The sequence below is a fragment of the Pseudorca crassidens genome, chromosome 10 (genome assembly GCF_039906515.1).
Source record: "Pseudorca crassidens isolate mPseCra1 chromosome 10, mPseCra1.hap1, whole genome shotgun sequence".
Taxonomy (NCBI): Eukaryota; Metazoa; Chordata; class Mammalia; order Artiodactyla; family Delphinidae; genus Pseudorca; species Pseudorca crassidens.
The window spans coordinates 26225291-26247411 of NC_090305.1; the positions used below are offsets into that span (position 1 = coordinate 26225291).

At 40.0% G+C, this 22121-nt stretch overlaps 1 protein-coding gene across 1 annotated transcript in view; it reads left to right on the top strand.

The window, feature by feature from the left end:
- The window catches only part of PKHD1 (PKHD1 ciliary IPT domain containing fibrocystin/polyductin), a 425823-nt gene that overhangs the window by 38605 nt on the left and 365097 nt on the right, over positions 1 to 22121 (top strand). The window contains exons 23-29 of the mRNA XM_067755820.1: positions 1082 to 1266; positions 2166 to 2288; positions 3512 to 3617; positions 4784 to 5056; positions 15814 to 15944; positions 18702 to 18837; positions 21598 to 21793. Of these exons, the coding sequence (XP_067611921.1) occupies positions 1082 to 1266; positions 2166 to 2288; positions 3512 to 3617; positions 4784 to 5056; positions 15814 to 15944; positions 18702 to 18837; positions 21598 to 21793 (1150 nt within the window). The remainder of the gene's footprint in view (positions 1 to 1081; positions 1267 to 2165; positions 2289 to 3511; positions 3618 to 4783; positions 5057 to 15813; positions 15945 to 18701; positions 18838 to 21597; positions 21794 to 22121) is intronic.

Below are 22121 nucleotides of genomic sequence, written 5' to 3' on the forward strand. Positions count from 1 at the left end.
TAAGTGGGTGAATAAGTTCATCAGAGCCCTGCCTCTATGAAGCCCACTACTGTGCTGTTTCCCTTCTCACTAATGAGAAAGCTGCAGCCTGTCTGTAGAGAGACTTTTCCTGCTGTCATATCCTGTTGCTGATATTCCTTACATCACTGCCTGTAGAACAACTGGTGGGAAAGCCAGCCTTCACCTGGCCATTTGAAATGGCCCTCAAATGACATATAAAATCTTTTCAAAAAAGATGAGAATTTTGTTTGCATTTTGGAAATACAGTGGTATTTCACCAACACTTCAGGGCAGTGTGGGATTCAAAAGGAAAGCTCTTGAGTAGGTAGAAGGCAACCTGGGTTTTAATCTAAACCCCTCTCACTTGGTTGACAAGCTTCTGAATCACACTGGGTTTCATTTTCTTCATCTCCCAAGGAGGTATTAGGATATTTAGATGACCTGCCTCACAGAGATGTTGGGATACCTAAGGAAATGGAAACTTTTGGTAAAGCATGAAACAGCGTTCAAACACAGCAAGGCTTAAGCCCAAAGTGCTGTTATTTCTCTGCGGGGATGTGAGATGGGGAAGCAGGTGGTTGGGCTTAAAGGAAATTGTAATGGAGAAACCGAAGTTCAATGCCAACATTCCTCAGCTTGGTTGGCTAAGTTTTTATGGGTGTCAGCTGCTTTGTGCCTTCCCTACTCCTTGTGAAAGGTGGCCGGCCAACTTTTCCCTGTTCACAGGGCCAGCTAAATTTTTCCGGGGAAAACCCAACATTTAATTAGACTTTCAGGGATTACCAGGGTGTCTGGAATTTACATTTTGAGTTGACATTTGAGATAAGTTTGTCTGATGCGATTGTGTTCTCTGCTTGAGAGATGTGATGCTGATTAAAGGGACCATGATATAAAAAGTGAGCACCTACTTATATTTGCCCTAAAAATGGCTTAACTGGACTGAGGATTTTCTTGAACTTGATGGTCTCTGCATGTGTTAGTAGGCATTCTGATGTGTATTCTCTGCTGTCTTGATGATGAGATGCTGCAAGGTGGACTAATTAGTGTCCTGTACGTTTTATATCATGACCTTCTCCCACAGTTGTCCCTGTGCACATCTCAGCTAGTCACCTCCAAAAGCTCTTACAAACCAACGCTGATGACTTCACATCTAGGTACCTTAATGTCAGTGACTTCACTGTGACGGAGGATCTAAAGTCTTGCTATGAACATGTGTGGACTCTCTCCTGGTCCAACCAGTTTGGGGACTTGCCCAGCTTTATAAGGGTATGTATGGTATCCCTTTTGGTTTTGTGGATTTAGTGCTCTGGAGCAATTTTGTGAAAAAAAATCAGAATTATATGAATGAAAACTGTCACGATTTGTGAATTTTGTTGGAATATTCAAGTAAAGGGGTTCAATGATCTTTCTGAAAGTTTTCAAGACGTATTTTATATCTCATATTCCTGATAAAGCAGTTTAAACCCAACATCACCTTTTCTAACTTGATGTAGGTAGAGAAGTTGTTGGTCAGTGTCCAGCATACAATAATTCCACATCTGTTATTGCATAATTTAAGCAGATGTGATTGACTTAGATTATCATGGAGGCAGATGGCACAGCAGAAGGAAGTTTAGGAAAGGATTTGCTGTCTTTGGATAATGACAAAACCAGATGCTCTTGCATATTTAGGGTTTTAAAAAATAATCTAATGATCATCTAGCGTTTGGTTTTATGAAGTGAAACCCGAGATGAAATTTTATTCTTGTTATTTGGTATTGCAGGTCATCTGGTTTTCAAACAAAATCCTTGGGTAGAGATGGAGGAAGGATAGGAGTCATCTCATGGCACTTGTTTCCAGACATTTTATTTTAATATTTTGGATTGAAAACTTGTAAAATAGAAAAGCACATGGAAACAAAATATCTCAAGACTTAGAAGATCAGTATAGTGTGCATTTTTTTGGGTAACTCTACTTGCATATAAATATTCTTCTAGTCTACTGGGGCTTTCATTAGCCATTACTTACTATTAGGTTACTAGATTTCAAGCCCCTGTCTCTCCATTTTCACTTTGTAGCTATCTGATTATCTTAAACAGAATGTGAAAACACCCTTTGTTATTTGTTTTAAGCAAGATTAGACTTGATTCCATGGCAGAATTCACCAGAACTGTAACCATCTTAGGTATCTGATGAAAACCTAACGGGAGTTAACCCTGCTGTAACCACTCGTGTGGTATATGATGGTGGAGTCTTCCTTGGACCCATATTTGGAGACATGTTGGTCACTGCCAACCAGTACACTCAGGTGAGAGCGGATGGGCCACCCAAAGTGAAATACTAGTTTCAGGTCTACTGCAGCCCCTCCTGATTTGTAATGTGGACCAATCCTAAAGGTCAGCTTTCTAATTCACAAAACAGAGAGAGCTGTGGCTGTGCTTTTCTACCTCCACAGGGTATGGAGAGTACACTGAAAATATAAGTGCTTTGTAAATACAGCATCCTGTTATTATAATTATTGATGCTACTATGGTACCAAAAATAGAGAACCTCTCTAGCTACATATGACTTATACCTCCACACAGTGGCCTTGGAAAGTAAATGAGCTAAGTCAACCCCTTTTCTCTTTAAAATGTCCTTTGCTATTTCCCATCTGCCCATACTCTTGTTATAAGTCATCTGCTTTTAATTAGAGACAATTTTGAAACGCAAAACTATAAAGAATAATATAACCAACACCTGGGTACCCAAACGAGGATTAACAATTGCCAACATTTGATGTATTTATTTTATTTTATTTTTGGTCTTTATGAATAACGTGAAACACTACAGATGAAGAATTTCTTATCACCTGTGCCTTCATGCCATCCCAGTACCCCTTCCCTTATAAGCAAACACTATCATAAATATAGTGTGTGTGCTTTTAATCCTTATTTTATATGTAGAGATTCAGAGTTCAATCTTTTTCGCCTTTCTTATCTCCAAGTATTGTAGAGTTCTATTAGATTAACCTTAGTCCCAGTGAGAGGAAAAGACATATAATTTATTCTTGGGGACTTCCCATTTTAGGATAAAAAAGACCCCAAGCCAAATGTCCAAATACACTCTGATCTTCAGTTACACATCCATGTAGCAATGGTAGAACAGAGGTGCCTACTTCACTGGCATTTACCAGCAAAGACAGGGCTTTTCACAGGAAGTATGTACTCAGTTGAAAATATAAAGTGATAAAAAGTTCTCACTCAGTTTGAATTTACTTCTATGTGACAGAGAGGGAATTTACTCCAGATTGAACATATTTAATTGCAAAAATGTTAGGTTTCCGCTTATTTACCATCGTTTTAAAAAAGCCTAACATGTTTGGAGTCATACTTTACACTTTAGGGTCTATTACTGGAAAATAGAAGGAAAAAAAGAGAATAAGTGAATCATTAACACATTTTAATTTGGGCAAACTTCACAAGTACTTTATTAATACGCTGGAGCATATGAAACATGTACGTTTGCTTTTAATGCTTTTGTCTTTTCCAGGTGGTTGTGCGAGTGAACGACATACCAGCTTATTGTTCAGGTTCCTGTTCCTTCCAATACCTTGAAGGGTCAACTCCCCGGGTCCACTCTGTGTGGTATGCCCTCGGTATGATGTGCACTTGGCATTGAGATGGGCGTGAACTTTATTTTTTATTTTTTTTTGAAGTATAATTGATTTACCATGTCATGTTAGTTTCAGTACAGGGATTCAGTTATATATATGTATATATATACATACATATATATATACATGTATATATATATGCTTTTTCAGATTTTTTTCCCTTATAGGTTATTACAAATATTGAGTATAGCTCCCTGTGCTATACGTTAGGTCCTGATCTGTTTTATATATAGTAGTGTGTGTATGTTAATCCCAACCTCCTAATTTATCCCTCCCCCACCTCTTTCCCCTCTGATAACCATAAGTTTGTCTTCTATGTCTGTGGGTCTATTTCTGTGCATGAACTTTAGACTGAGAGTGACTTGTTGGAGGCCGTGTACCTGGTGATGTGTGGGTAGAAGGTGTGTCCGTTCATGGGGTGGATGTTGAGTGATGCAGCAGAAGGTGAATTTTTTAGCCAATCTAAATGAAATGGTTATGATTTGAAATTGTGGATTTTTTTTTTTTTTTTAATTTCTTGGCTGCGTCGTGTGGCATGTGGGATCTTAGTTCCCTGACCAGGGTTCGAACCCGTGCCTCCTGCAGTGGAAGTGCAGAATCTTAACCACTGGACTGCCAGGGAAGTCCCGAAATGGTGGATTTTTTATGACTTAAAATGTTGGGCTTCCCTGGTGGCGCAGTGGTTGAGAGTCTGCCTGCCGATGCAGGGGACACGGGTTCGTGCCCCGGTCCGGGAAGATCCCACATGCCATGGAGCGGCTGGGCCTGTGAGCCATGGCCGCTGAGCCTGCGTGTCCGGAGCCTGTGCTCCGCAACGGGAGAGGCCACAACAGTGAGAGGCCCGCGTACCACACACACACAAAAAAATGTTGTATTCTCTTTGTCCCTTGTTTTGAAATTTTCTTTATTTTTATTTTTTTCCCCATTTTTTGTTGACTAGTGATTTCTCATCACTAGTTTGAGAAAGTTTAAGATGAGGGCTCTACGCTATTAAAATCAATATAGATTCCAATGCATGAGTCAGCATTTAATTCCTTGAATTTTGGGAGAGGAAGGTGAGAGGGAATGAATATTTGATAGAGTTCTTGTAAATGGAGTGATATCACTGAGAAATGATTTCTTTCTTTTAAATTCTTTCTTCTTTTAAGATGACATTGACCTACTGGTCTATATTACTGGAAATGGTTTCTCTGGTGACTCCGAGGCCTTGCAGGTTACAGTGAACAAAACAAGTTGCAAAGTTATTTTCTCAAACCAAACGAATGTGGTGTGTCAGACAGGCCTGCTGCCCGTTGGAGTGCATCAGATTTCAATGTTGGTGAGACCCTCTGGTCTTGCCGTCAGTGCCAGTGGAGGAGGCCTCTTCCTAAACGTGGAGCCCAGACTGGATGCTGTGGAGCCTTCCAGAGCTGCAGACATTGGTAATCCGGGGGCACCTGCCTTGCATCTGACCCTCTGAAGCTAGCATTCTTGCCCATCTGCAGGAATCTAGTCCTGCTGTGGAATAAATTCTGTAGCCACTGTGATTCACAGCTTTCTGTTTTCTGCCATCAGCATTTCTTCCAATGAGTAATAGACATTTGAGCCCTTAAATGAACTCACTTGCCACCTAAAGGACCATAGTTTGGCTGATGGCGTCAGGCATCACTGGGTCAATCATTGAGTCATTGGGACAATCTGATCAAATGGAAATGACACTAGGAGGGGGAGTTAGGACATGTGCCTGGGTTTTCAGCCTGCCAAAATCAGAAGTGTGACCTTAGAAGTTTCAGATACTTCTGTGGGACTTAGTTTCCTAACAGTGATGAGGATGGGCACAGGATCGTTTACTGAGTACCTGTTCTAGGTAGTCGCACACCCTAAATGCTTACAGCCGCTGGAAAGGTGGAATTATTATCCACATTTTTTCAGATGAGATAATAGTATTTCTAAGAGAAGAGTGACTTCCCCAAGGCTTCCTGATGGAAAGAGGTGGAGCTAGGATGCAAACCAGGATTGTGGGACGCCAAGGCTCCTGCTGCTTCTACCTCACCATGCTGTCTTACCCATGCAATGGGCTGAACAATGCTTAGACCTCTTAGTTTTGAGTGAGATTAAAGTGAGCCAACAGGTGGGAAAGTCCCTTGAAAATTAAAAGCATTTGCAAATGTGAAGTACAGGCCTGGCCCACTAGGAACTTAATGGGTGTTTCACAAATGTTTGTAAAATGACGTACACTCGGATACTTGGCTAGCAGTCAAAGCCAACTACCATTTGAGTAGTGGGGTATGGAGAGGTCAGCAGGGCTTGCCAGCATCAGCCCCGTGCACTGGGTCTTAGTGCCATGGCAACCAAGGCTCTCCCCAGGCTTTCTGAGGGACACAACCTGTTTAAAACAACCCAGCCAGACTGCAAGAATCTCAGGAACACTCATGCCTTTATATGTTAATATATGATTTTTAGAGCATAAAAATTTTTCCTTAATGCCTTGGATTTTTGTCATTGTTTATTCTGTTGGCCAAAGATTCGTGGCTTAGAACACTTATTAAAGTAGTGTTTCCTGGCTACAAATTCATTGTTCAAAGGAACAGTTGATTTCTGAATTTACTTGGCCTTATAGAGTAAATCAAGAGGCCTGCTTTTTTCTTCTCTGCACATAAAACCGAACAAGCTTGCCCTTATTTCTCAGTGATTTAAGGAGGGAGCCAGATGGTCTGTGGTGCTCAGAGTGAAAGATCACACTCTATATTAACCCAATAATTATTGGTTTGAGTCTTCCCACCAGATGTATAAGTGGCTTTGATCTTCCCATAAAGTTATCTTTGCAGTTCAGGCCACACCTTCCTTCCCCACTCGACTCCCCCACTGGACTGCAGGTACCTCCAGGGCAGACAGGTGACTCAATCAGCTTTGTCCTCTACACAGAGTGACTCACACAGGCAGACTGGCCAACTGTCCCAGTTTCCTGGGACTGAGGGGTTTCCCAGGATGCAAGACTTTCAGTGTTAAAATTGGGACATGGAACTCTTAAGTGCTAAAACTTGGAAAATCCCAGACAAACTGAGTTGAGTTGGTTACCCTGTCAGGGTATGCTATACCAACAATACATGGTGAAGGGTTTGTCTAGGAGGACTGTACACCACCCCTCTGTATTTTAGTGAAAGATGGAAAACTCAGAGAAGGGATAATGTTGGGTGGGTCCAAATTAACCTCTGGTATGACTGAGGGGAAATGGAAGGAGAGAGAGATTCTAGCTGCTACTTTATTACTGGATTTAAACTTTCCCTCTGAACCCTTCCTCCACCCTGCCACCTACCTAGTACCAACCAGTATCAGTCAGTCCATCCATCCATCCATCCATCCATCCATCCATCCATCCATCAATCCATCACTCAACACTGACTAAGCCACCCTGCGGAAAGCCCTGTGCCAGGTGCTGAAGACCTTGGTTCTCAAAGTGTGGTTCTGGACCAGCAGTATCTCCATCATCTGGGAGCTTGTTAGAAATGCAGTATCAGGCCCCATCTCTCACCTCCTAATCAATCTGCATGTTCACAGGATCCTCAGGCAATTTCTATGAATAGGGCAGTTTGAGCAACACCGCTATTGGGGATTTAAAGAGAACCAGGCTGAGTCCTACCGACAAGGAATTTACAGAACAGTTGAGTATGTAATGAATACGTGTAATAATGTGATCAGTAATATTCCAAATCACCACTTGCCCATATGCCAAGTGCCCTTAAAAGGATTAAAAAAAAATATTGGTTCATTTCTGTGTGTTAGGTCCTAAGGTGTGGACGCTTGTGAGGCACTTCAGCTTTCAAATGGGAATGGCATTGTCACTGCCTCTCCAACTTTTATTATCAACAATAATAATGACAACAATTTATTTAGCTCTTACTATGTGCCAGTCACTATGAATGTTGAGCATACAATAAATTGAAACAAAGTCCCTGCTCTCCTGGAGGTAAGTGTGTAAGAGAAAAATAAAGCAGGGGAGTAGCGACAGAGGGAGTGGTGGTTGTGATAGGATGGTCACTGGCACTGGAGAAATGACAAGGATGTCACTGGAGGGTGGAGACAGGGAGGAAGTGAAGGAATGAGTCCTGGGGAAATCTTGGAGGAGATTCTAGGCAGAGGGAACACCAAATGATAAAATCTTAAGTCAGAATGAGCTCAGCTTGTTCCAACCAAGGAGGTTTCTGTGGCTGGAATAAATTGAGTGAGGGGGGTGGTAGGAGATGACTGGGAGCAGATCATATGGCTTTAGAGGCTATGAAAGGATATTGGGTTTTTGTTGTTGTTGTTGTTTTTTGGCCATGCTGTGTGGCATGTGGGATCTTAGCTCCCTGACTAGGGATTCAACCTGCACCCCCTGCAGTGGAAGCTCAGAGCCCTAACCACTGGACTGCCAGGGAAGTCTGAAAGGATGTTGGCTTTAATTCTGAGTGAGACAGGTGCCATTGGAAAAGTTTAAGTGCAAAAGCAACATGATCTGACTTAGGCTGCTGTGTGAGGAGATACTGTAGGGAGGCAAGGATGGAGGCTACTGAAGCCATCCAGGGGAGAGAGAATGTTGGGTTGGACTAGGGCAATATCTCTTAGAAATATATATTTATCATTTTATTGTTGTTGCTTGTTCCTTGGTGTCCTATCTAAGAAACGATTGCCTAATCCAATGTCACAAGATTTATGCCTATATTTTCTTATAAGAGTTTTATAGCTTTAGCTCTTGCATTTAGATGTATAATTCATTTTTAGTTAATTTTCGTACATAGTGTGGGTTAGGGGTCTGTATTAGTTTCTAGGGCTGCTTAACGAGGTACTGCAAACTAGATGGCTTAAATAACAGAAGTTTATTGTCTCACAGTTCTGGAGGCTATAAGTCTGGTATCAAGATGTCAGTGGAGGTGATTCCTTCTGCAACAACCTGTGAGAAAGAATTTGTTTCATGCCTCTCCCCAAGATTCTGGTAGTCTGCTGGCAATCTTTGGCATTCCTTGGGTTGTAAAAGCATCACCCTGATCTCTGCCATTGTCTTCACATGGTGTTCTCCCTGTGTCTTTTATGTGCCCAAATTTTCCCTTATTATAAGAACACTAGTCATATTGAATTAAGGACCCACCCTACTCCAATATGACCTTGTCTTAGCTAAGTACATCTGTAATGACCCTATTCCCAAATAAGGTCACATTCTGAGGTACAAGTGGCCAGGACTACAACATATGAATTTTGAGGGGGACACAATTCAGGACTCATCTTCCTGGTGTTGAGCCCTAGGGTTGGGGTGCCCAATATGTGGCTCAAACCCCTCACTCCCCAGGGAGGGTCCCCTGCTGATATCCCCCTTTTCTTCTGTGTCCCCTGCTAGGGGTGTGGGTCCTGAGCTGATTGCTTCTCCTCCCTTCCCACCCAACTCTGTGAGGATTTCCTTACAGCCTTGGTTGTAGAAGAACCTTTATGCCAGCATCGAGGTTGTTTGCAGTGAGAGTTGCTCCACATGTAGATGTATTTTGATATGTTTGTTGGGGGAGGTGAGCTCTGCATCATCCTACTCTGCCACCTGATCTCCCCAATTATAACTGATTTGTAAGGTATTTTAATGTCTGGCAGAAGACCCCTTCACTCTTATTTTTGAAATTTTGTTTTCCGGCTATTGTTTTTCATTGAATTTTAAAATCAGCATGTCTAATTTAAATTAAAAATTTTTTTGTATTTTTATCATGATTGTATTGATGCTTTAGTTTAACTTAGAAAGGTATGCCACAGGCATCTTAGGTAGCCTCATCCACAAGAGGGCAGACAGCAGAAGCAAGAAGAACTACAATTCTGCAGCCTGTGGAAGGAAAAACCACATTCACAGAAAGATAGACAAAATGAAAAGGCAGAGGACTTTGTACCAGATGAAGGAACAAGATAAAACCCTGGAAAAATAACTAAATGAAGTGGAGATAGGCAACCTTCCAGAAAAAGAATTCAGAATAATGATAGTGAAGATGATCCAGGACTTCGGAAAAAGAATGGAGGCAAAGATAGAGAAGATGCAAGAAATGTTTAACAAGACCTAGAAGAATTAAAGAACAAACACCTAGAAGAATTAAAGAACAAACAAACAGAGATGAAAATACAATAACTGAAATGAAAAATACACTAGAAGGAATCAGTAGCAGAGTAACTGAGGCAGAAGAACGGATAAGTTACCTGGAAGACAGAATGGTGGAATTCACTGCCATGGAACAGAATAAAGAAAAAAGCATGAAAAGAAATGAAGACAGCCTAAGAGACCTCTGGGACAGCATTAAACACAACAACATTCGCATTATAGGGGTCTCGGAAGGAGAAGAGAGAGACAAAGGACCCGAGAAAATATTTGAAGAGATTATAGTCGAAAACTTCCCTAACATGGGAAGGGAAATAGCCACCTAAGTCCAGGAAGCACAGAGAATCCCAGGCAGGATAAACCCAAGGAGAAACATGCCGAGACACATAGTAATCAAATTGGCAAAAATAAAAGACAAAGAAAAATTACTGAAAGCAGCAAGGGAAAAATGACAAATAAAATACAAGGGAACTCCCATAAGGTTAACAGGTGATTTCTCAGCAGAAACTCTACAAGTCAGAAGGGAGTGGCACGATATATGTAAACTGATGAAAGGGAAGAAACTACAACCAAGATTACTCTACGTGGCAAGGATCTCATTCAGATTTGACAGAGAAATCAAAAGCTTTACAGACAAGCAACAGCTAAGAGAATTCAGCACCACCAAACCAGCTCTACAACAAATGCTAAAGGAACTTCTCTAAGTGGGAAACACAAGAGAAGAAAAGGACCTATAAAAACAAACCCATAACAATTAAGAAAATGGTAATAGGAACATACATATCGATAATTACCTTAAATATGAATGCATTAAAGGCTTCAAGCAAAAGACACAGGCTTGCTGAATGGATACAAAAACAAGACCCATATATATGCTGTCTACAAGAGAACCCACTTCAGACCTAGAGACACAGACAGACTGAAAGTAAGGGGATAGAAAAAATATTCCGTGCAAATGGAAATCAGAAGAAAGCTGGAGCAGCAATACTCATATCAGATAAAATAGACTTAAAGAATGTTACAAGAGACAAGGAAGGACACTATGTAATGATCAAGGGATCAATCCAAGAAGAAGATATAACAAATATATATGCACCCAACATAGGAGTATCTCAATACATAAGGCAACTGCTAACAGCTGTAGAAGAGGAAATCGACAGTAACACAATAATAGTGGGGGACTTTAACACCTCACTTCCACCAGTGGACAGATCATCCAGACAGAAAATTAATAAGGAAACACAAGCTTTGAATGACACAACAGACCAGATAGATTTAATTGATATTTATAGGACATTCCATCCAAAAACAGCAGATTACACTTTCTTCTCAAGTGCACACAGAACATTCTCCAGGATAGATCACATCTTGGGTCACAAATCAAGCCTCGGTAAATTTAAGAAGATTGAAATCATAAGCATCTTTTCCGACCACAACGCTATGGGATTAGAAGTGAATTACAGGGAAAAAAACGTAAAAAACACGAACAGATGGAGGCTAAACAATACGTTACTAAATAACCAAGAGATCACTGAAGAAATCAAAGAGGAAATCAAAAAATACCTAGAGACAGATGACAACGAAAACACGACGATCCAAAAACCTATGGGAGGCAGCAAAAGCAGTTCTAAGAGGGAAGTTTATAGCAATGCAAGCCTACCTCAAGAAACAAGAAAAATCTCAAATAAACAATCTAACCTGACACCCAAAGGAACTAGAGAAAAAAGAACAAACAAAACCCAAAGTTAGTAGAAGGAAAGAAATCATAAAGATCAGAGCAGAAATAAGTAGAATAGAAACAAAGAAAACAATAGCAAAGATCAATAAAACCAAAAGCTGGTTCTTTGAGAAGATAAACAAAATTGACAAACCTTTAGCCAGACTTATCAAGAAAAAGAAGGAGAGGACTCAAATCAATAAAATTAGAAATGAAAAAGAAGTTACAGCAGACATCGCAGAAATACAAAGTTTTGTAAGAGACTACTATGAGCAACTCTATGCCAATAAAATAGACAACCTGGAAGAAATGGACAAATTCTTAGAAAGGTATAACCTTCCAAGACTGAACCAGGAAGGAATAGAAAATATGAACAGACCAATCACAAGTAATGAAATTGAAATTGTGATTAAAAACCTTCCAACAAACAGAAGTCCAGGACCAGATGGCTTCACAGGTGAATTCTATCAAATATTTAGAGAAGAGCTAACACCCATCCTTCTCAAACCCTTCCAAAAAATCGCAGAGGAAGGAACACTCCCAAACTCATTCTAACTCATCATCCTGATACCAAAACTAGACAAAGATTCTACAAAAAAAGAAAATTACGGACCAATATCACTGATGAGTATAGATGCAAAAATTCTCAACAAAATACTAGCAAACAGAATCCAACAACATATGAAAAGGATCGTACACCATGATCAAGTGGGATTTATCCCAGGGATGCAAGGATTCTTCAATATACGCAAATCAATTAATGTGATACACCATATTAACAAACTGAAGAATAAAAACCATATGATCATCACAATAGATGCAGAAAAAGCTTTTGACAAAATTCAACACCAATTTATGATAAAACTCTCCAGAAAGTGGGCATAGCAGGAACCTACCTCAACATAATAAAGGCCATATATGACAAACCCACAGCAAACATCATTCTCAATGGTGAAAAACTGAAAGCATTTCCTCTAAGATCAGGAACAAGACAAGGTTGTCCACTCTTAAGACTACCATTCAACATAGTTTGGGAAGCCCTAGCCATGGCAATCAGAGAAGAAAAAGAAGTAAAAGGAATACAAATTGGAAAAGAAGAAGTAAAACTGTCACTGTTTGCAGATGACATGATACTATACATAGAGAATCCTAAAGATGCCACCAGAAAACTACTAGAGCTAATCAATGAATTTGGTAAAGTTGCAGGATACAAAATTAATGCACAGAAATCTCTTGCATTCCGATACACTAACAACAAAAGATCAGAAAGAGAAATTAAGGAAGCAACCCCATTTACCATTACAACAAAAAGAATAAAATACCTAGGAATAAACCTACCTAAGGAGACAAAAGACCTGTATGCAGAAAACTATAAGACACTGATGAAAGAAATCAAAGATGACACAAACAGATGGAGAGATATACCATGTTCTTGGATTGGAAGAATCAATATTGTGAAAATGACAGTACTACCCAAAGGATTCTACAGATTCAGTGCAATCCTTATCAAATTACCAGTGGCATTTTTTACAGAACTAGAACAAAATAATCTTAAAATTTGTGTGGAGACACAAAAGACCCCAAATAGCCAAAGCAGTCTTGAGGGAAAAAAACGGAGCTGGAGGAATCAGACTCCCTGACTTCAGACTATACTACAAAGCTACAGTAATCAAGACAGTATGGTACTGGCACAAAAACAGAAATATAGATCAATGGAACAGGATAGAAAGCCCAGAGATAAACCCACGCACCTATGGTCAACTAATCTATGGCAGAGGAGGCAAGGATATACAGTGCAGAAAAGGCAGCCTCTTCAATAAGTTGTGCTGGGAAAACTGGATAGCTACATGTAAAAGAATGAAATTAGAACACTTCCTAACACCATACACAAAAATAAACTCAAAATGGATTAGAGACCTAAATGCAAGACTGGACACTATAAAACTCTTAGAGGAAAACATAGGAAGAACACTCTTTGACATAAATCACAGCAAGATCTTTTTTTGATCTACTTCCTAGAGTAATGGAAATAAAAACAAAAATAAAAAGACAACCCTCAGAATGGGAGAAAATATTTGCAAACAAATCAACGGACAAAGGATTAATCTCCAAAATATGTAAACAGCTTATGCAGCTCAATAGTAAAAAAACAAACAACCTAATCAAAAAATGAGCAGAAGACCTAAGTAGACATTTCTGCAAAGAAGACATACAGTGGCCAAGAAGCACACGACAGGTTGCTCAACATCACTAATTATTAGAGAAATGCAAATCAAAAGTACAATGAAGTATCACCTCACACCAGTTAGAAAGGGCATCGTCAGAAAATCTACAAACAAGAAATGCTGGAGAGGGTGTGGAGAAAAGGGAACCCTGTTGCACTGTTGGTGGGAATGTAAATTGATAAGCCACTATGGAGAACAGCATGGAGGTTCCTTAAAAAACTAAAAATAGAACTACCATATGACCCAGGAACCCCACTACTGGGCATATACCCAGAGAAAGCGGTAATTCAGAAAGACACATGCACCCCAGTGTTAATTGCAACACTATTTACAATAGCCAGGTCATGGAAGCAACCTAAATGCCCATTGACAGATGAATGGATAAAGAAGTTGTGGTACATATATACAATGGAATATTACTCAGTCATAAAACGGAACGAAATTGGGTCATTTATAGAGACGTGGATGGATCTAGAGAGTGTCATACAGAGTGAAGTAAGTCAGAAAGAGGAAAACAAACATAGTATATTAACGCATATATGTGGAATCTAAAAAAATGGTACAGATGAACCGGTTTGCAGGGCAGAAATAGAGACACAGATGTAGAGAACAAACGTATGGACACCAAGAGGGAAAGTGGCAGGTGGGGGGGTGGTGGTGGTGGTGGTATGAATTGGGCGATTGGGATTGACATGTATACACTAATATGTATAAAATAGATAACTAATAACCTGCTGTATAAAAAATAAAATAAAATTCAAAAAGAAAAAAAAGAAAGATATGCCACCTTACAATGTTCACTCTTTCCGTACATTTACTTCAGTTTTCTTATTTAAGTTTTAACTCATCTGTTACGTTTGTCAGCAGCATTTCAAAGCTTTCTTCACATTTCTTCATACTCTTGAATTGTTCTTGTCAAGATTGCTTCCAGATATTGTATCTTTTATGTTGCTAATGTATGTTGGCTCTTCCTCAGTGTTATTCTTTAACTTAGAAGTTTATTGTAGTCTTGTCCTGAATCTTAAGGGCATGTTTATATATTTAACTTCAGGGTAATATTCCACTTAGTCACATGCTCCTGCAAGAGTTTCATCAGGTTGTATAAATTTCTCACCCTGACACATTGGGGAATGACAACCTTGCTTCTGTGGCCTCTCCCCACTGGCATGGGATATGTGTCTCTATTTGGTGGCTTCACTGCCTCTTTTATATTCCTTTCTGGAAAGATGGCAGACCAGAATCGTTGCTGATCAACAATAAGTGGGCTTCCTGTCCATCAGCTGGATCAAGGGCTGGTCCTCCAAATGGTATTGTGTGCTGTGATATCAGTGCGATTGGTGCCATTCCTTCTCTTACTGACGTTTGTGGTGAGGAGATGGGGGTTTCTGTGGTTGCTCCTCCTCAGTGGTCAGTACAGAAATCCTGGCGGCACTTGGTGACAATGACAGTCCCTTCTATATCATTATGGAGACCAGAACATAGTCTGTGTGGTATCGAATCACAAAGCTGGAAGGGTTAAGGCTGTCATTTAAAGATGAGGGAGTGGGAATTCCCTGGTGGTCCGGTGGTTAGGACTCTGAGCTTTCACTGCTGAGGGCCGGGTTCAATCCCTGGTCGGGGAGCTAAGATCCTGCAAGCCGAGTGGCATGGCCAAAAAAAAAAAAAAAGTTGAGGGAGATGAGGACCAGTGAACTCAGGGACAATAATGCAAATGACCTGCTCTAAGTGGTAGAGCAGTCTATAGCCCTGACTCTGGGCCCCCTGCTCTATCTACTGTCTTATACTTGCTCTCTTATACTGGTTTCTTGGGAAGAGAGTATGTTTTATAGAATTGGCAGGGATGATGTTCAGAAATCTGGAGCAGAAGCAGTTTCCAGAGACCATCTATTGATACTCTACTTCTCTGTTCCATGTCTGTGTTTTATCTCTATGTTTTATTCTTAAATATCTCCTTCTCTCTGCCCTTCAGTCACTGTATCTTCCATCTCATTTAGTAGTTGATATTTTTAACTTTAGTCTTTTTCTTCAGTTTGAACATGCCTTGTGTTTTGACTAAGGAGTTTCATATTTTGATTTCATTTATTTCTCTTGTGGATAATTAATTGTTGTCTGTCTGTACGGCTGTGTGTCCTATCTGAAAATGCTGCTTTTGTACAGGAGGGCTCTGGGCCACCATCCGAGGCTCTAGTTTGGAAGATGTTAGCCTGGTTTTATTTGGATCCCAGTTTTGTGCCATTAATGTCACCACAAGCAATTCACGAAGAATTCAATGCAAAGTTCCACCCAAGGTAAGTGGAATCTTTTGGCATTTCCTCTCTGAGTGAGTGACCATTGTTAACATGTAGTGTAAGGTTGTCAGTGAATCGTTCCTTAGAACTAAGTTAACTGACATGACGTTTTCATCATGAGAGCATGCTTATGTTGCTTACATGGAAGCACTTCTGTTATGAACTGGGAAGCTGACCCCGCCAATGGGGCTTGTAATTAGCATCAGTTAATTTCTTTTAAAAGAAGACAACCAGGCAGTCCCAGTCCATACTCTTAATGAGTATTAGTGCCACAGAATAAATATATTTACCTAGTGCACATTCTGAGTGTTGGTTTGCAAGACATATATCTTAGAATCACGCTTCTTTCTCAAGTAAACAAATAACTTAGTTTTCATTAGCAATTTTGTTTTCTGGCATGGATGTGACTGGTGGAACTTGGAATCCTCTAGAATGTCTGGTTACTATGAAATAGCTTCCTAGTTAGTCCCTACTGCTTCCCTTGTTTCTTAAAAACAAGTCCCTTAGCTTTCCCATCCCTCTTCAGCTGGTGCTATCCCATAGATGGCATAAGAGTTTTTGGTCCAGACCCTTCCCTGGTGCTGTGGGTGAGAGTCATGCTCACAGCTGAAATTGAACTTCCTATTCAGAGTTCACTTCAGTGCCATCAAGATTCCTAGCACATCCATGACCCCCAAAGAAGGCTGTCTGCTGAACAATAAAGATCTCTGGAAGAAGAGAGGGTTCAGAGTAATCTTTGATTTCTGGTCCCATATTTTTATCTCATCCAGTTATTCAAATATTATTAAATGTTAGCTTTTATATATAAACTGCATGCAATTCTAATATGTTTGTGTTATAATTTGTATATTTCCCATTATTGGACATTTAGATAATTTCCAAAATTTCCTGTGTACTTACTGTGTGCCAACAACAACAGCACAGAGGTATAAAGCTTTTGACATGGATATCCAGTTGTCTGAAACTCTTTTTAAATAATACTCTCACCATCGCTGTGTGGGTGTCTGATTTCTGGTGCCTTGGCCAACATTGAGTATCAGCACTTTAGCTATATTTACTATTTTAATGGGTAAAATTTGTACTGTTTGAATTTCTTTTACTAGAGAGAATAAAAATTAGGAAAGCCAACTTTTAATTGAACAAAGCGATACAAGCAAAGTTCAAAAGAAAATAGTAAGACAATCATACTCTCTCGTACCCACTTCCCCATTCTTCAGTCCCCCTTTCTGAAACAACCACTTTAAATTCCTTTGAATATAGTTACAGTGTCATTTGTTGGTTAAATCAATAAACCATATTTACATTATTAAACTATTTGAATGATACTGACAGAATCAGGCAATATATATTTTTTATAGTTTGTCTTTTTCTTAGAGTTTTTTACTTTATAAATTTATTTATTTGTTTTTTTGGGGGCTGTGTTGGGTCTTCGTTGCTGTGCGTGGGCTTTCTTTAGTTGCGGTGAGTGGGGGCTATTCTTCGTTGTGGTGTATGGGCTTCTCATTGTGGTGGCTTCTCTTGTTGCGGAGCACGGGCTCTAGGCGTGTGGGCCTTAGTAGTTGTGGCACGCGGGCTCAGTAGCTGTGGCGTATGGGCTTAGTTGTTCCGCGGCATGTGGGATTTTCCTGGACCAGGGCTCAAACCTGTGTCCCCTGCATTGGCAGGCGGATTCTTAACCACTGTGCCACCAGGGAAGTCCCTAGAGTTTTTTTTTTTACATGTCTTCCTTATTATAAAAATCCTCTCTCTTAAAAAATATTTCATTATATCAGTTGCTTTTTTTTGTTGAAGCTCCCTCTTCTTCTGCTTCAATCTAACTTGGTGTTTTCTAGATTTATTCTATAGGTTTCATCCTAGTATTTCCCTTGACTGCTCTCCTGAGTAGCTTCACTGTTTCTTGGAGTTTTTTTTCTCTTTTTTTGGTTATTGCTTATTTTGTAAGATAATAGCCTTAAGAAATATCCCAAGAAAGAAAATGTGGGAGGGAAGTTTTCTTAGTACTTAAATATCTCAAAGTACTCTCACACTTGATGGGTAGTTTAGCTAGATATAGATGTTTATTTGAAATTGCGTTTTTTTTGCAGAACCAATTGGTGTGTTAATTGCAAATCATTCTTCTTTACTCTTTAATCTGTTGGATGCTGCACTTGCCTATTCTAAGCACTTGTCACTGTGAGTGTGTGTGCATGTGAGAGAGACAGAGACAGAGAGACACAGAGAGACACAGAGAGAGACTTCAAAGTAGCAAATATAGTCTTTAAAAACAATTTTCTTGAAATTAACCCTTTAAACTAATTCTGTATGGACTTTGCTCAACTCAGTCTTATTTACAGAGTTTTTATTTTATTTTTTAAAAACTATTTATTTATTTTCCTTAATTTTTTGGCTGTGTCGGGTCTTAGTTGTGGCACACGGGATCTTCGTTGAGGCATGTGGGACCTTTTGTTATGGTGTGTGGTCTCTTCGTTGCGGCACCCGGGCTTCTCTCTAGTTGTGGCATGTGGGTTTTCTCTCTTTAGTTGTGGCGCAAGGGCTCCAGGGTGAGTGGGCTCTGTAGTTTGCAGCACATGGGCTCTCTCGTTGAGATGCAAGAGCTCAATAGTTGTGGCGCGTGGGCTTAGTTGTGCCGCGGCATGTGGGATCTTAGTTCTCCGACCAGGGATTGAACCCGCGTCCCCTGCATTGGAAGGTGGATTCTTTACCACTGGACCACCAGGGGAGTCCCCAGAGTTTTGATTTTAAAAATTAATTTTTCAGGGGGAAGATGGACCTACAGTGAATGTGACTGTGATCAGAGGGGACCATTCTGTGGTTCTTCCCAAGGCATTTACTTACGTCTCCTCTTTAAATCCAGTAATTGTGTCTCTCAGCAGAAACAGAAGCAGCATAGCAGGTAAACTACCTGATCCTGCAGGATCTTTTCAGCTTAGAGCACTGATTGTATAAAAAGGCAAAACAATGGCCTATTAATTTTATTGAAGATAGTATTATATTTTGGATGGAAGTTATTTTTCTGAAAACCTGGAGACTGATTTTGTCCTCTTAGCCATCATTGAATAAATTTCCTTATATCTATTTTTCTCTCTGTAAAATTGGGACCATTTCTATCCTGAAAATGACATGGGAATTCGAAGTTAAAAATTCAGTAAATATGTATTGTGTACCTACTATGTGCCAATAGTAATAGCACAGACATATAGTAGACATTAATCTTTGTCATTAATTTATAGAGTTATTAGCCTCAGTTTACAGATTAGGAAACTAAAGAACAGAGAGAATAAGTTACTTGTTTAAGATGTTACTTGGTAGTAACAACCTGGTAGTAAGTACCAGAGTGGGGATTTGAACTCAGGCAGTCTGGTTGCAGATTCCAGGCACGCAGCCACTTACAGTTTATTGTAAAATAGCATTTGGGGCAGCAGGTTGTTTTATAGCGGTTATTTGATATGATTAGAAAATAGTATACTCTGATTAACTTGTTCCTTGAGAGACATATATATAAAGAGTGTATTATTTAGCATCCAACTACATGAAATGATTTAATCTTTTTTTGATGATTCAGATGATATGACTGGATGGAATTATGACAATTTATTATCATGTCATAACATATAGATTTGGAAAAGTAGCAGGTAGCACTGTGTTCTGGTTAATTGGGTGCCAGTTGACAGAGTTTATGGCAGACATGTCTAAGGGTTTATTATACAAGACCATCAAATTTCCTAAAGAAACAGCCTGGACTCAATTTTTCTGGTACTATTTTCATTTTCCATTGCTCAAGAGTACATAAAGGGAGGTGTCCTTTAGCTTCTCAATATTATTCAGCTCAGATAGTGCAGAAGAAGAATTTGCTGCCTGAGGCGACCAAAGTGTGTAAAATTCCTTAGTGGTATAGATTCTTCCCAACGAAGTAGAAAAGGGAGGAGGGAGCTCCGTGTTCTATTCAGATTTCAGTGATTTTGGCTCTTAATAAAATTTCCCACCTATAATGAAAAGAATAAATACATTGCATCAGTGCCTTAAAGGCATCTCAGATTAGCTTGACAATTGACCAAGAGCCCAAGGAGATCATGTTATTGATACATACAACATGATGCATTATTTGCAGGATTTACACTTGCAATGAGATCTTTCTACAGGCAGAATAAAGAAGAACTTGTTATAAAACCCACAGTGAGTGGTGCCCTGTTGGGAAAGTTTCTTTTGAAAGTTGGAGGGCTACGTATCTCCATCCAGGAGATGCTGATGCTGATGATGACAGTAGAGCCAAGATGAAATCAAAGAGAAAAGAAGAGGGGCAGGGAAGGAGGAGGAAGGATTTGATGTGAGAGACCATTAGTGTGATTTTTGCTGTCAGCGCCCGATCTGAATGAATTCCAGCTCAACCACTCCTTGGGCACAATACTTAACTTCCTTTATCTTTAGCTTCTCCAACTGTTAGGTAGGAGTAAGTCTTTCAACGTTATTGGGAAAAATGGAGATAAAGTATCAATAGGTAAAAGTACCTAGCCCAGGAACTAACACAGAGTAGCACTCAATAAATGCTTTATTGAAGTGAGCACCATTATTCTGCCAGATACTGGGTGTTGTATAAATGGGCCAAAGATGGGCTCTCTACATTGGCCCCATGTGGTTTCCTTCTTCACAGCAGGCTGGGATCTATTAGCTGAAAAGTCCGCCAGTGCCAAATTCAAATTCTTACACACCTAATTGTTTTAAATATAGCCCCAATAGGCAGATTTTCTATAACCTTTTAGAGCCTATCTGCTTTACATACCCTGCGAAACTTCATTTAACATCTGATAGCCATATCTGTTCCTCTTGATACTCAATACATATATGAGATAAAATGAAGTGTCCGTAGTATACATGGCATTTTAGTAGAGTTGCTAATAAACTAAAAAGGCATTGAGATACAAGACTGGACTCAGGCCCTCACATTTCCATTAATCAGCTCTGAGACCTGGGCTACTGAGCCTTAGTTTCCTCAAAAGCAAAATGCCAATCCTGCTAACTGCCCTGCATATGTTATCAGGACAGTGTGAGGGTCAAATGGGATAATGTGGGTGAAAGGGCTCTGTAACTGCGAATGACTGCGCTCATATATAGCATTGCTACAGGGCTCGGCGCATAATCAAGACAGAGCTCTAGACTTTTATCTTCAGAAAAGTAGAGGCTACAAAAAGGATATGGGGTGTTATTTTCTGGTTATGAAGACCATCATAGCTACTTGATTTGCCTTTGTATGGATATGAATTAATGCCTCTTGTGTACAATTGTCCTGACAATTTTTCTTTCTATGCCCTTGAAGTTATAGGCTGTAGCTCTATTAAATGAGTTGTAAGTTTCATGATAAAAATTAGGTTGACATTAAAAGCTTTTTCAAATTATTTTTATTTTATTTGTTTTGGCCACGCTGCACAGCTTGCAGGATCTTAGTTCCCTGACCAACGATCAAACCTGGTTCCAGCAGTGAAAGCGCCAAGTCCTAACCACTGGACCGCCAGGGAATTCCCGGCATTAAAACTCTTAATCAGAGTATTATGCACAGGGCTAACCACGTGTTTAATCTCAAAAGCTAATCTTAGAATTGAATAAACGGTTGAGAACACAAATCCACTTCACAGGGGCTAATGGATTCTTTTCAACACAGGAGGTGAGACCCTTTCCATTGGAATGGTGCTGCCAATGAACCACACGGATTTGGATGCCCAAGTCCACATTGGGGACACCAGAGCTCGGGTCCGAGCGCAGGAAGCTCAGGGCCTGGAGGTGGTGCTGCCCCCGCTGCCTGCTGGGCTCCACGGAATCTCAGTCTCCATCAATGGGGCCCACATTCACGCACAAGGGTGAGGTGGACCCTTGCCGTTCATTTTAAGTCTGTTGATGGTCTAGCGATTCAGTTGAGGAATTATAGTTTTGAGTTAGGTCTTTATTTTTTCTTCTTCTTCTGAAGTTAAGGGATAAACATATGAGAACCCTAAAATTTGAACAAATATTGGAGACCCTACAGGACAGTTCACTCTCAAGACAAGTTTTTGGCTTACTAGTTGGGGAAAGGAGAACTTTCTGGAACTAAGATGTCATGTCTCTCAGTTGGGTTGGGGTGAGATGGGATGGGCATCTCTATGTGAGGAGGAAGAGTCTGCGCTTAATAAGAGACTGTGATTTCACTAA